The sequence below is a fragment of the Ammospiza nelsoni genome, chromosome 1, assembly GCF_027579445.1.
Source record: "Ammospiza nelsoni isolate bAmmNel1 chromosome 1, bAmmNel1.pri, whole genome shotgun sequence".
Classification (NCBI taxonomy): Eukaryota; Metazoa; Chordata; class Aves; order Passeriformes; family Passerellidae; genus Ammospiza; species Ammospiza nelsoni.
In genome coordinates, this window is record NC_080633.1 from 117214734 (window position 1) to 117228064 (window position 13331).

The following is a 13331-nucleotide window of genomic DNA, read 5'->3' on the forward strand; positions in this document are numbered from 1 at the left end:
TAAATGGTAAAACAAAAATCAGTGATGCATATGACTTCCTTTAGATCATAGAATTATAGGAATAACATCATCCAAGTCATGATAGTTGTCATGTCAGAAATTTTACTAATAAACAGATCTATCAGTTACCCAGATCAGGTGAAGTAGTTACACAGGGTAAACATACAGGCTAATTCCCCCCTTAATCCTGCAAAGCATCTCATGATTTAGGGGTAATTTTTGAGTCAGATGGTTTGCCCTTGTAAGTTTCTGGAGTTTCACCTAGCTCTCTTGGGGGCTGCTGAGCTGATACAAAACATGTTGTTGGAGTTTGGATATCTTTCTCAAATTGTAAATCTAGCTCTCATTTTAGTTGTCCTACTTACTGTTTTCCTTTTCAGCCTCTTTTTCTTTGCATTGTTTGCTTGTTTGACCTTCTGCAGGTTGTCTTTGTACTGATCCTCTCTGGTCAGTATGGTGTGCAGTCCTCAGGGGTAAGAAGATGAAACCAGAAAGGGATGTTGGACAGTGAGATTGTAAAACACCTCATCTGAAATGTCTGTATTTATATCACTTAAATTGAGGGATGAGTTTAACTGATGGTTTTTAAATATGTCAAAGTTTTGTATGTGGGAAATATGGCTCCAGTTTGTCCTAGATTTATGGTTCTTGTTTTGAGACTGAACACTTACTTTGTCACTAGTGGGCCTTGGCTAAATTTTGCATTCATGCATGTGTAAAAGCAAATATGAGAGATAGTTGTTTTAACGTGTATGTTACAGTTTACCTTCCTTGTTGCCAGACTGGAAAGTACAAATCATGTGCACCCAGTGTTGAACACTGACAGGGAGTCCTAATGGTAGAGTCTCAGAACAATCTCTGAGTACTTGCCTGCTCTTCATGTGGAAGGGTAATTCTGTTCCAGGCTAATGCTGAGTGTGATCTGCTGGAAAGTGCAAAGGCTGAGTCCAAAGTGGGTACATCTAACTGTCAGGAGCAAATCACACTGGCTCCATGGGAAGGTGAGGAACGGTTGCTGGCAATGCAAGGAAGCTGATGCTTTCACTGGCCAGATGAAGCTCCTGCATGTGTGATGCACTGGGAAGCAGCGTGTCCCTGCGTTTAGAGGGGTGGTGCTGTTCTATTTCTACTTCATTTTTTTTTTCTTCCTTTCCCTTTCCTTCAAAGAAGTTGTAGCTGTGCATTTAAAAAGAGCGGTTCTGGTGCTGAATTTAGAATTTAAAATTCCCGGTGGAGCTGCACACGGGCTTTGTTCTTCGCAAGCTGGTCGCTCTTTCACGTGTGTGTTTATAACTGGTCTGGAAAGGGAAGTGATTTGAAACTTTGTCCCAATCGCTTCGACCGCGTCTCCGTTGCCGAGGGTGCCTGTGTACGCGGAGGCGCAGGGCTCGGGGGTGGATACAGGTCACGGCTCGGACAGAGAAAGCTCTCCCGGAGGCCAGGCCGGGACCCGTGTCGGGCCGGCCCTGCCCGCAGCGCCGGGCCCTTTGTCTGCGCCCGGCCGGCAGCGCAGCGCGGTCGGTGGCTCGGCGGGCCCTCGTTAGCGCTGCCCGGCCTTTCAGCAGGCTGGTGTTTTATCCCGCCTAGCCCACGCTATTCTTCCCGGCTTTAAGCCTGTTATTCACAGGCAGCCGTGCACCGGGGGCACGGCACGACGGCTGAGCTTTAATTGCGCGCCCCGCTCCGATTTACGGGGGTCGGGGGGGAAAAGCGCCGGGCTGCCAGCGCGCTTCACCTGGCGGCCACCGTCACCTTCCATTTAAACAAGTTGGAGAAACGCGCAAAGCGGCGTTTTGTGTTTGTTTTGCTTTGTGGCTGTTTGGCGTTCGGTTTCGAGCGGCGTTTTTGGAAGCGGTTCGGCGGTGATTTGCTGGCGGCCGGTGTGTGTGCGGCGGGGGTTCCCGTGCCGCGGCCGCGCAGGTGCCGGGAGCGGGCGGGCGCTGATTGAGGGAAGCAGATGGCAGCGCTCGGTGGCCGCCGGCCAGCGGAGCAGGTGCTGGTCACGTGGCCGCGGGTTGCCGGGGCGACGCCAGCGCTCTCGGCGTGCGGATGAAAAGGCGAAGGGGGCCCCGCTTCAGCTGCGGCTTTTTGTGCCATTGGTGGCAGCCAGAGCGGAAACAAGCGCCGGCGGGGAGGGAGGGGAGCCCGCCGGGCACCGAGCGACTGAGGGAGGGAGGCAGGGAGGGAGGGACGCGCGCTGCCCGGCCCGGCCGCCTCTCGGGGCTCGCCCTCTGCCCGCGCTCCTCCCGCCGTGCCAAACTCTGCCCCCGCTGTGCCCGCGCTCTTTGCGCCGGGTCCAACTCTTCCCCTCACGGCCCCTTTCATTTTTAATTCGTTTTTTAATTGTCACAGTTTAAGGTAGGCTTTTTTTGAGTTTTGTCGAGTCCTATTAATTTCACAGGATTGTTAGGGTTGGAAGGCACCTCTGGAGATCATCTCATCCAAGCCGCCTGCCAAGTCAGGGTCACCTAGAGCAGGTGACACAGGAAGGTGTCCAGGTGGGTTTTGAATGTCTCCAGAGAGAGAGACTCCACAACCTCTCTGGGCAGCCTGTTCAGGACTCTGCCACCCTCAATGTAAGGAAGTTCTTCCTCATGTTGAGATGGAACTTCTGTTTTTGTTTCTGGCCCTTGCTCCTTGTCTTGTCACTGTGCACCACTGAAGAGAGTCTGGTGCCATCCTCTTGATACCTGCTGTTGAGATGCTTATATGCATTAATGAATCACAGAATTCTTAGGAATGGAAGTGTCCTCTGTAGATCATCTAGTCTCAGTCTTCTCTTTAAATAGGCCCAGCTCCCACAGTCTCTCCTCTTAAGAGAGATGCTCCAGACCCCTAATCATCACTGTGCCCCTCTTCTGTATCCTATTCACTAGCTCCTTGTCTTTGTTTCACTGAGGAGTCCAGAACTGGACACAGTACTCCAGATATGGCCTCTGTAGGGCTAAGTGGAGATAATTTTGCAATAATACAAATCCATGTTCAAAACTCACAGTCTTTTCATGTGTAATTTTTTAAATTATTTTTTTAAACTTGGAAATCAGTGCTAGTTTACGCATAGGCTGCAAGGAGAAAATAACGCTGTAGCCAAGTTGTCGAAGTCCTGAAGAGACATGTGACTGTATTGGAAAAGTTTAAATTACAGATCCAAGATACACTGTTGGTGGACTAATGTACTGATCAAAATTAACAAACTTTAAGCTTGTTTAAATGAGAAATTACAAATATGAGGATCATGAAGAAAAAACAAACCTGGGTAGTTTCCCTGGTATGAAAGTAAAGTGATGAGAATGTAGAAACCATATAAAAATGTCTTATATAGTGCTTGGTGACCTGTGCTTGCCATGTGTCAGGTACCAGTACACAGCTCTGCTCTGCTGTCAGCCATCTCAGCAACTTCCCATATCAAGCTGCTCACGCTGGGAATGGGCTGCTGGGAGCTGACCACAAAAAACTAGTAAAAACCTGCCTCAGACTCAAAGGCTAGATATGCTTTAAAATACTGCCTTCTACCATTGATTTTTGTTGCCATTTAAAAATTTCCCCCTTGCCATGCTGCAGATCATTTCAATTTGTGATTTGGTGACAGTGTACTTAAAGCTGTATTTTGATGGTGTATTTAAAGCTGTATTTTGATACATATGTCTTCACCCATTTCCATGCCAATGAGGGCAATTGGAGACAGTCCCAGCTCTTCAGGTGATGAATGTTTTCATGGGGGAGGAAGGGAAGGGACTACACTTAAAAAATCATTGTCAGTGGATATAGCTTTCTGGTATTGTGTAGATGCTGAGATGCTAGTATGGTGTTTTTTTCCCCCTGTACAAGCTGTAGTTACATGTATTGAAGCTGTATGGGTGCCCTCAGCACTGACACTAAAGTGCATTTCCTGCTTGGAAATAGCAGGGATTGTAGAAGAAGATGAATTCAGTCCTTAGTTTTGGTAATGCTTGCTCTGGTTCTGCTTACCTGGGCTGCACAGGTAATACAAGACAAGCACATGCGTAATCCTTTTTCTCTTCTCATGTGTCAGGTTGTCCAAACACTGCTTTCAGAAAGTGCAGGTTCTGAAGAGAGCAACTCTTCCTTTCCCATCTCATTTTTAGTTTCTTGTTGGGTACACATCGAGTGTCGCTGTCTAAGGTCTTGAAGGAAAGAAGGGAGGTGTCTGTTCTTAAGGCTTGTGTAGTGATGGCCCATGCATCACTGATTTTGCAGTTACTTTGAAATACTTAAGAAAGGCAGTTGAAAATAATGAAGTCACTCAAAACAAACATCTCATGGATCAATTGTTTTTTAAGCACCTCTTGCTTATGTTTTTCTACAAATACTGATTAAAAATACCTCTGTTTCAGTAGCAAGAAGCAAGATTCAGAAGCCAATGCTGCGAAGAAAAAGGTTAACAAGGGAAAGGAAGGTTCTGAAAATTCAGATTTGGAAAAAACTCCACCACCATCACCTCATCCCGAAGATGAAGATGATCCAGGGGTTCAGGTAATGCTATAGTTGAAGTTCATTGTAGGGTTTGACAACTTAGAAGCATAAAACAATAGTTCTTGTGGTCTTTGTTACAGAGATACAGGTATTTGGATAATTTCTGTATAGTTTACAAAGAAGGTGAGAAATTAAAATCACCGTGGTGAATATTTTACAAAAACAAGTATTTTTCATCATAATTTTGCTTTACAGTCTTGTTGCTTGCAGATATGTGTACAGTGCTGCTGAGTTTTCGCACATTCTCTTTGATTGCTGTTGCAGTTATGGTGCTGAATGTTCTGTTCTCTAGACTTAATGTACTATTACAAGGCCTTGCTTATAAGCTTGGTGATTATTCTTGCATTGGCTTGGCAAACCTTCTGAAACCACGAATGAGACATGACAGGGCAGAGTGTTGGAAACATGCATGTCAAGCACTTGTAGCTACACTGCTTTAGTGGATAAGAGGCTTTTTTTTGCAGAGTTCACATTGATTGATTTCTCTTGACCACTGCACACCTATCGCCTTCTGTCCAACCTTTGTTTCACGTAAGGAGATCTGGAAATAGAGTAGCATAAGTTTTGTGTGCTCTGTCATTTGGCATGTTAAGAAGTGGTCAGCTCCTGGCTTGCTTCTGCTGGCAGTGTTTAGAGTGGGCACTAAAAGTAAGAATCCGCTCATGAAGAGGTAGGGGCAAATTGTGGTGGGGCAAGTATGAGACTCCTGTGTAGTCATACCAGTGTACATGAAATCCACTGCATTTGTCCTTTGCACATCAGGTTGTGGGTGGATTGCTTTTGGTTATGAGAGATATTCAGACCAATGATCAATTGGGAATGGTCAAAGTAGCGTGGTGAAGGCTTTGGCAAACAGTTGTCCTACAAGAGCATGGTTTATGCCCTTCCTCCCACTATTTTCAAGAAGAATATAGTAAATAATGAAATGTGAGCAATCTAGAAGAAGCAGTATGAGAGGGTGTTCTTCCTGACTCCTTCAGACTGTGTATTGTGAATTAGAGAAGTTGAGTTAAACCATGAAGATATTAAAGTGTTTGAAGAATTGAGTTTTCTGTTCTGTGCTGCAAATCTCTGCCAGCCTAATTGAAGACACTGGCAAAAGATGAAGAAACTTGAGGGCTACAGACGGGTTTTTTGGGTTAGTTTGTCGGTGATTATATTCCATTTACAGTTCAATATTTCTGCATGGTTTGCTTGTTTTCAGTTTAATGGAACAAAAACTTTTGTTTTGTCAAACATAATTGGGTGATAAGCATTATGTTTGATTTTTTAAATTTTTTTTTTGTAAATAGAAGTGCTAGGGCACTTGCATCACTTTTTAATTAGATGTAGCAAAGTATTTCAGGAAATTTTCTGTTTTCTTAGTACTATCTTGCACTGTGCATGCTATAATGCACTTCTTTGCATGAACTTAGGAGAAGGTTCCAACCATATTTGCTGGGACATCTACAGTTAATAAACTTGTTATGTATTTCTCAACTGAGATTGATGTTACTCAGTTGTCCAAGACACCGTTGCATTCTTAGTGTTAAATCCTGAGCCTTCTGTGGAGATATTATGTAGTAATGCACAGTGATGCATTGTTTTGTTTAAAGAGCAGAAATACTTGTGTGTTATGCAGGTTTTTTACATTCCATGATCAAACCTATTACTCACCTTCCTACCTGTAGATCAGTTAATGAGTTAATCTGGTGCAGGTAAATACATGCACAGTTTCTGTCAACAGCGCATAACAATTGCAAAACCACATTGAATGTAAGAGGAAACAGGAAGTTCATCAAGTCGAAAAAATATCAAATAAAGGCTACCATTATGCTTTAGATATTCTTTCTGTTAGGGAAATGGAAGAAGAGATTTTTGGCACCAAAAATAATGGTAAGACTTACCTACAGAGTCAGAAGAAAATTGGTATTTTCCCATCAGTGATCATGTAAATGAAGATGCAAATTTTTTCAAGTGTTACTATTTTGAAGTATAAAAATATTGTTTTCTGGAAACCCCCATAAGTTACTGCATTAAAGGTAGAAGTCACGTCACCATTGTTTAAAAGGGTGATGTAAGCTTAACCTTTGCTCAAAATTTTCATTTTCAGTTAAATAAATAATTTCTATTTTTGAGAAGTGCACCAAGAATTTATGCTTTAAAAAGAATGATTAGTTATCTAAAAGTATGTATTTGACTTTGTCTATGAATATTGAGAGACTCAGGTGTGTAAGTCTGTTAAGCAAGCTACATAAGTATTTGCATGTATCAGTGAAGATGTGCAGTGGCTGAGAAAGTTGTATAAATAAGTAGGGTTATGGATATAAATATGTAGTGTATCAAGTCATTAAGATTTTTTTTTTTTAACATTTGATAGTCAACATAATTTTAATGTATACATTACTCCATTAAGATATTTGAAGCTCAGTTGACTGTTTTCTTCAGCAACATATCCTTACAGCTTTTCAAGTATATAACTTGATGCAGACTATCTGGGAAGTTCAATTTTATTGTTGTAAAAACAATGCCCAACACTGAACATCAAGTTGCAGATTCTGTCAAATGCATGTTTCTGTATTTTACAGGTTGTTTTGTGCAATATTGCTAAAGCTTTATCTCATCCTTGTGGTGAGGGTATGGGAGCACAGAAATCATGTTTTCAATTTGGGGTGGTTCAAGTTTTCCATTCTCCTCTATTAGTTTGGGGTCTTTTCCCATGCTGTGCTACAGGATGCTTTTCTGAACAGTGCTGGGTCAGTGAAGTGAGGAAATCGTATTTCATTGTGTTTCCCCTACAAGATAATCCCTGTACACTGGGTGGATGGGGAGAGGAAGAAAGTGTGTTGTCACTGCTTAGCAACACAGTGGGCCATGCTGTGGAAAGGTGGTGTTTGGCTCCTGCATTGGCCATCTGTCAAAATTTGTTACAGATGTGAATGGAGAGGTGTAGCTTCTTGGGTTTTAATTGCTTTCTGAGATAGGCTTCCTAATTTTTTAAGGTTGTTTTAGTAATGTTAAAAAAAGTGAAAAAATGCCCTCCCACTTTCCAACTTGGAACAAGCATAAAGTCAATTTTATTTGTGGTTCATTTTTTGTTTCATTTTAGGTTTCTGTTGTTTTTTGCTTACAGAATTTAAAAACAGCTAACAGGCAGGAGTTCAGAATGGTAGTGTCCTGAGTCCACTCTTTCTGCCAGGGTGTTGTAGAAATTATAGCATTTCCTGCACACTAATGTATTTGAGACACACAGAGAAGTTTTCTTGGTTATTCTGCTTCTCATCAACTTTGTTTCTCATGAAAAATATGAATGCTTTCTGTTCAGAAACGGCGCTCCAGCAGGCAGGTGAAGAGGAAGCGTTATACTGAAGACCTGGAGTTCAAAATTTCAGATGAGGAGGCTGATGATGCTGATGCTGCTGGAAGAGACTCTCCTTCAAATACTTCTCAGTCAGAGCAACAGGTCAGATATGAATAGGCTGGAAAGGTGATCATAACTGCAGCATTCAGAGATCAAATATGGGCCCTTTTCCTGAATGGTATCCATATGTGATTGATAGAATGTGCCAGAAGGCATTGGTTTTTACATTCTTAAAGAATATATCAACTCATGGCTTTGTTTGCAAGCTGATGATATACAGCTTGAAAATTCAAGCTAAGTTCTTTGAAATTAGTGGTCCCTAGCTAAAGGAAACCAAAACTGTACTGCTAGAAATCTAGAATGTACTTCTGTGAATTCAGTGGTCTGGCTTCTGTGACTTTAATAAACCACTCAAGCTTGTCCCCTGCTGCTAGGCACCATAAGAACTCCTTTATGAAATTACTGCCTTGTAGTACCCAGCAGGGTACACTTTATTCTCTGTGCAATGTAAATGATGGATAAAATAGTTTGAATAAGATGAGGGGTAATACTGTAGGAATGACTGTTGTAACAGTCTCATTGTTTTGTAGTGCTTTTTCAAAGAACTACTTCATTTAACTGATGACCTATTGGAGAATATATCCATGTTCTTTGGTATTTCATTTGGCAATTTGTTAAGCCTTGTGAAATATTGTATGTGATCTCCATTGTTAATTGTGTCTTATCAGAAGGACAGTTGGGATGGTTTGCCTCCCGTTGCAGTAGTGAATTAATGTAATAGAGAATTGCAGGCAGTTTTGAGAGCGATCGTGTCAACACCTGCACTGCCAGCTAGAGCTTCTGAGCATCATCTGCTGTTTAGACTGTATGGTGCTGAAAGCATTTTAGGACAGGGGAACTGCTCATGTTGTTATATCTGTTTATCTGTGCACATCAGCCTTCTTAACTGAGGGAGCTGGAGTTGCACTAGGTCTTAAAAATGGGCTTAAACAAGTATCATTCAGTCATTTATTATGGTATAAAATCCCTTTGAATCCTCAAAGTTCTCATGCTAGGGGGAAAATGTCCTCTTGGTATTAAGCTTCTGTTACAAAAATTATTTTAAAGTTTTTCTAACAAATGAAGCCTTTAACAAAGATGGACTCCTGTAACTCTTGTATGCTGTTTATGATGTAGGAATCTGCTGATGCTGAAGGTCCTATTGTGGAGAAAATCATGAGTAGCCGTTTAGTCAAGAAAAAGGTAAAACATTTTCCTTCCCTTCATACTTTAAATAGGCTAAGCATATTTCTTCTGAAGCCCTTACTCAGTTCTTAAAATGCCTTGGATATTCCCAATTAAAAAACTGTTCTGTTGAACAGAGGAGGTTCCCTGAAAGTGTATTCAGATGGTAAGCAGCATGTTTTTCAATAGACATACACAAAACAGATAGTTTAATCTTTTACTTGTGTCTTGCTTTTTTTGGTTAAAAATTTGAGTTTTGCAAATACACATGCTTGAATGAAATCTGTGGTGCTCTTCACTTCAGAGTGATATTCCATAGGAGTTTGAGGAATGAGAGAACTAAAAAACCCTTGCCCATAATTTTTGCATCTTTTGATGGCAGTTGTGCTTAGCTGCTGAAAAAATTTACATGTGAGCAAGTATGATGCATACACAGGTGATGAATATTTTCCTTGTCACTATGCTAAGATGGTGAAAGAAACACTCAAGTTCAGTGTGGCTCCCTTATAATTCTGCCCTACCTCCTAATTAAGTTCTTATTTGCTTACAGATTTTTCTAATCTGCTTCTCAACTTGATTGGCCTTCACACTTCCAAAGTATTAGACCACTGAGAAGGAAGTAGAAAAGAACTTATTCCAAAATGGGCATGATTATATTTATAGACTCTTTTGTGGAGCTAATTCTCTGACTTCTGTACTACAGTTGGACAGAAAACTGTCTGACTTAGACTGATACAGCATCATGTTGATCTTTGCTAACCAGCAATTCATCTTTACCTCAGTGTTAATTTTCAAATTGGAGAAAGGAAATTTGCCTTTATTAATGGATTTCTTTTTTCAGTGTTCTGGTAGTTTGGGGTTTGGGTTTTTGTTTGGTTTTCTTGGGCAAGGTGGGGTGTGTGTGTTCAATTTTATTACTACTGTCCTAACATAATTAACAATTTTGTAAACCTACATTCATTTAATGTCACAAGTTCCCGTGATTCAATCTGTCCTGTTTATGCATCTTCCAGCATAAGCTTCTAAGGCTTTTTGGAGTGTTTTTTCTCTTCTTTTTTTTTTAAGTCTAGAGCTGTATTTTGTGTTTCAAATCATAGACTTATTTTTCAGATAAACTTCAGGCAATATAAAGTGAGTATTTACTTGTCCTGATGGTCTGCTAGGCAGGAGAGGAGGATGTGGTTCTTTCATAAATGTCTTTACAGGGGAAGCTGTTTTTCACCAATTATTCTTCCCTTCTTCCTCTCCCCTGCAAACAAAGGTGTGATTACTCATGGGGAGTGTGTATTTTGCTGCAGTTTGTGGGAAGTAGTTGGTCTGCTGCCTACATGTCTTTGATTGCAAGCTCTGCTGGAGGCAAGCTCTATTTTGAGCTTTTTCTTTAATGTTTTTTATGGATTGTATTTGCAGGTTTGAGGGGTGTCTCTTCTTTCCTTGCTCTTCTCCAAATTAAAAAAAAAAAAATGGATTTCAGGATGTTAATATTTAACATCTGAAGTATCCAACTGTGCTTTTATTAAAGGTCTTTTACACTCTTACTAACGTCATCAAAACCCTGGTTGTTAGATTACTAATCAAAGTAAAATTGCTGCGATCAGGACCAGTGCATAAAATAAACACAAGGAGAGGCTTCACTAGGAAACCTTTCAGTGGATTAGATTGTAACAAAGATGTTGCATTCAAGTAAAGGACATTAGATAATGAGTACCCTTTTGGAGCAGTATCCTTATCATAAAATCATGCTGGTTTTCTGAGAAATAGCCTTAGTCTAGCTCTGGAGTTACCAGATAGGATGTAGCACTCTACTTGCAGCCATTTTTGAAACGTACAGAGCAAAAGGTAGAGCTGAGTTCCTGTTTGAAGTCAAAAAGATGGCGTTTTTCACAGTTGTTCCTAATGTGGAATGTTGAATTCCCTTGAATACTCTTTCTTCTTGCAGAAAGCATGAAGTGTGTGTATCACTCTCTTTCCAAACCTGATGAGTTTGGATGTTGAAATTTTTCATTCAGTCCCCTTTGAATTCCTGCTTCTTAACTTTGAAAATGAATAACTAGAACTGATTATGCTATCCAGGAGAAATAGCACATATTTTGGAAATACAGGGAGTTTGTAGAACCCTGTACTTGCATGTTAAACATGTGAATGTCTCTTTTTGCCTACTAGTACATGTGAGAATTAGAACTATTTGAAATGTGTATGATACCTATAGCTCTTCCTCAAATCAGTTTACAATTTTGGGCTGTGTATCAATTGAGGTGGTTGGGTTTTGTGTGTTGCTTTGCATCTGTTATTAATGAGCTCTATCTGCTGTTTTTCTGGTAGTTGATAGTAGTGGTGGTTTGGGGTATTTCATGGTTTGTTTTTCTCTTAGGTTTTGTCGGTTGGTTGGGTTTTTTTGCTTTTTTTCCCTTTTTTTGTCTCTACACCTGAGTGGCTTATGCAACTAATTTTTGCCTTAGCAGTGTTCCTCTATCACCTCTGTGGCAATGGCATGCAAGATTATGTGCTTTCAAGTATTTGCTTGAATGAAGGGGTCATTTGTTTCTTCAATTATCTGCAGAGACTGTGAATCAGATCCTGGCCACACCTGGAAATGATAATTTGAAGTGTCCTGCATTCCCCAAGTCTGCCATGTGTTATTTTAGGATGTCTGTGTAATCAGTTTGGGGAGAATTTTGCATAAATGCTCTATCTCACCTTTTTGCCTGGTTAATATATGTGTACAGGTAGTGAGGAGTGCACAGTGACATCAGAGGTATAAGCTGCTGTCTCATACGTTCTAAAGTGATGTACTGTCAACCTGTGCTTGGGTGCTGACAGTTGTAATTTGATTAAATTTTTGGAGGAGGGCATAAGGGCTGAATGGCAGACTAGCATTTTAAAAATATTTTTTCTTTTTGCTTAGGAGAATCTTTGATGCACTTTCATGGAACATCTAATAACATAGACCAGTTAACATTATCTATTAGACAATACAAAATTGTGCTTTACTTGTGAGAATTACAGAATTTATCAAGATGTGCATTGTAAATTGTTATTATTAAGTTGGCAGCTGACAGAAAATATGTTTGACTGAAATGCTGCTGAGGGGAGTGAAGTTGGTTAATATGAAACCTCTATATAAAGGTGTTTAATGATGTTGTCATTGTAATACTGATGGATCTCAAAGGATTCTGGTTTAAGAGTAATCAAAGAGACTTGGCTGTAATACATTGTAGATAATAAAAGAAGTTAATGTCTTAAAATTAGGGTTGACTTCTTAAAGACTAATTTTGCCTCAGGGCAATGAATAGGTTCCAATAATGTGGTCTCCAGCTTCTTTTTTCAATGCAGTTTTGATCTCTAAATATTAATATCATCTTGAGAAAGGGTCTTCTGAATTTTTTGTTTTAAAAAGAATCTTGATGGTTCTCAGATTTCTTTCCTTTGCCAATGTCTTTGTGAGTGTCAGAGAATTTCTCCCTTGTGTTTGGGTTTAGAGGATGGTTTGGAGAGCTTATCTATTTAATGGAAGGTTCAAGATCAAGAGGTAGCACCAGGAATCTTCTTCTATTTCTTTAGGGAGAAATAGTCAGAATCTGGTATTGTTTCTCTCTCTAGGAAGGAATACAAACAGACTGTACTGGAGTGATGTAAATGCTAAACTGAAACTCCCTTGCTACTCAGGAAGTAAAGGAATACTGTGTGGATCAGGGACTGGGAATGCATGAACTTCACTGTGCTAGAACACAGTTTAATGCAGCTGCTACTGTTGTTCTTTAATTGCACTGCTGTGGAAGTGAAACCTAGCCAGCAACTAAAAATGACAGTTCAAGTTTCAGAGTAGTCCCTCTTGTGTGTGTGTGTTTGTATGTATTTTAAATATATGTAGAAAAATACAAAGGTTGTTGATTTATGCAGCAGTCAACAGTTTTGCCTGTTTAATGCTGCATACACAATATTTATTACAGATGATGTTGTCCCTGATGAAATGTTTGAACCAGAGAATGCTGCTCTGTTTAAAATTTTCCTAAAGTTCATTAGTAAAAACAAACAGTTAATGTTGTGACATAATCTGAATTCTAAATGTGTGCCTGGTGCACTGTCCTTAGTTTGTCCTGTGGCTGGGTTAAGGAGCAATTCAACAAAGTATTACATGCCATATGTTATGCAATACTTTGGCACCAGGGATAAGTTAAGGGTAGCTCAACTCTTAGCACTGAATGCCCTTGGTTTTGCTGGTTTGTGTCACAACTTTAACCTTGCTTTAAATGTAGTTTTTGGGTGTTAATTT

At 40.4% G+C, this 13331-nt stretch overlaps 1 protein-coding gene across 1 annotated transcript in view; it reads left to right on the forward strand.

Moving 5' to 3' along the window:
- CHD7 (chromodomain helicase DNA binding protein 7) overlaps positions 1 to 13331 on the forward strand; it is a 133092-nt gene that overhangs the window by 78323 nt on the left and 41438 nt on the right. Inside the window, exons 5-7 of the mRNA XM_059466739.1 lie at positions 4356 to 4494; positions 7799 to 7936; positions 9011 to 9076. Coding sequence (XP_059322722.1) covers positions 4356 to 4494; positions 7799 to 7936; positions 9011 to 9076 — 343 coding nt within the window. The remainder of the gene's footprint in view (positions 1 to 4355; positions 4495 to 7798; positions 7937 to 9010; positions 9077 to 13331) is intronic.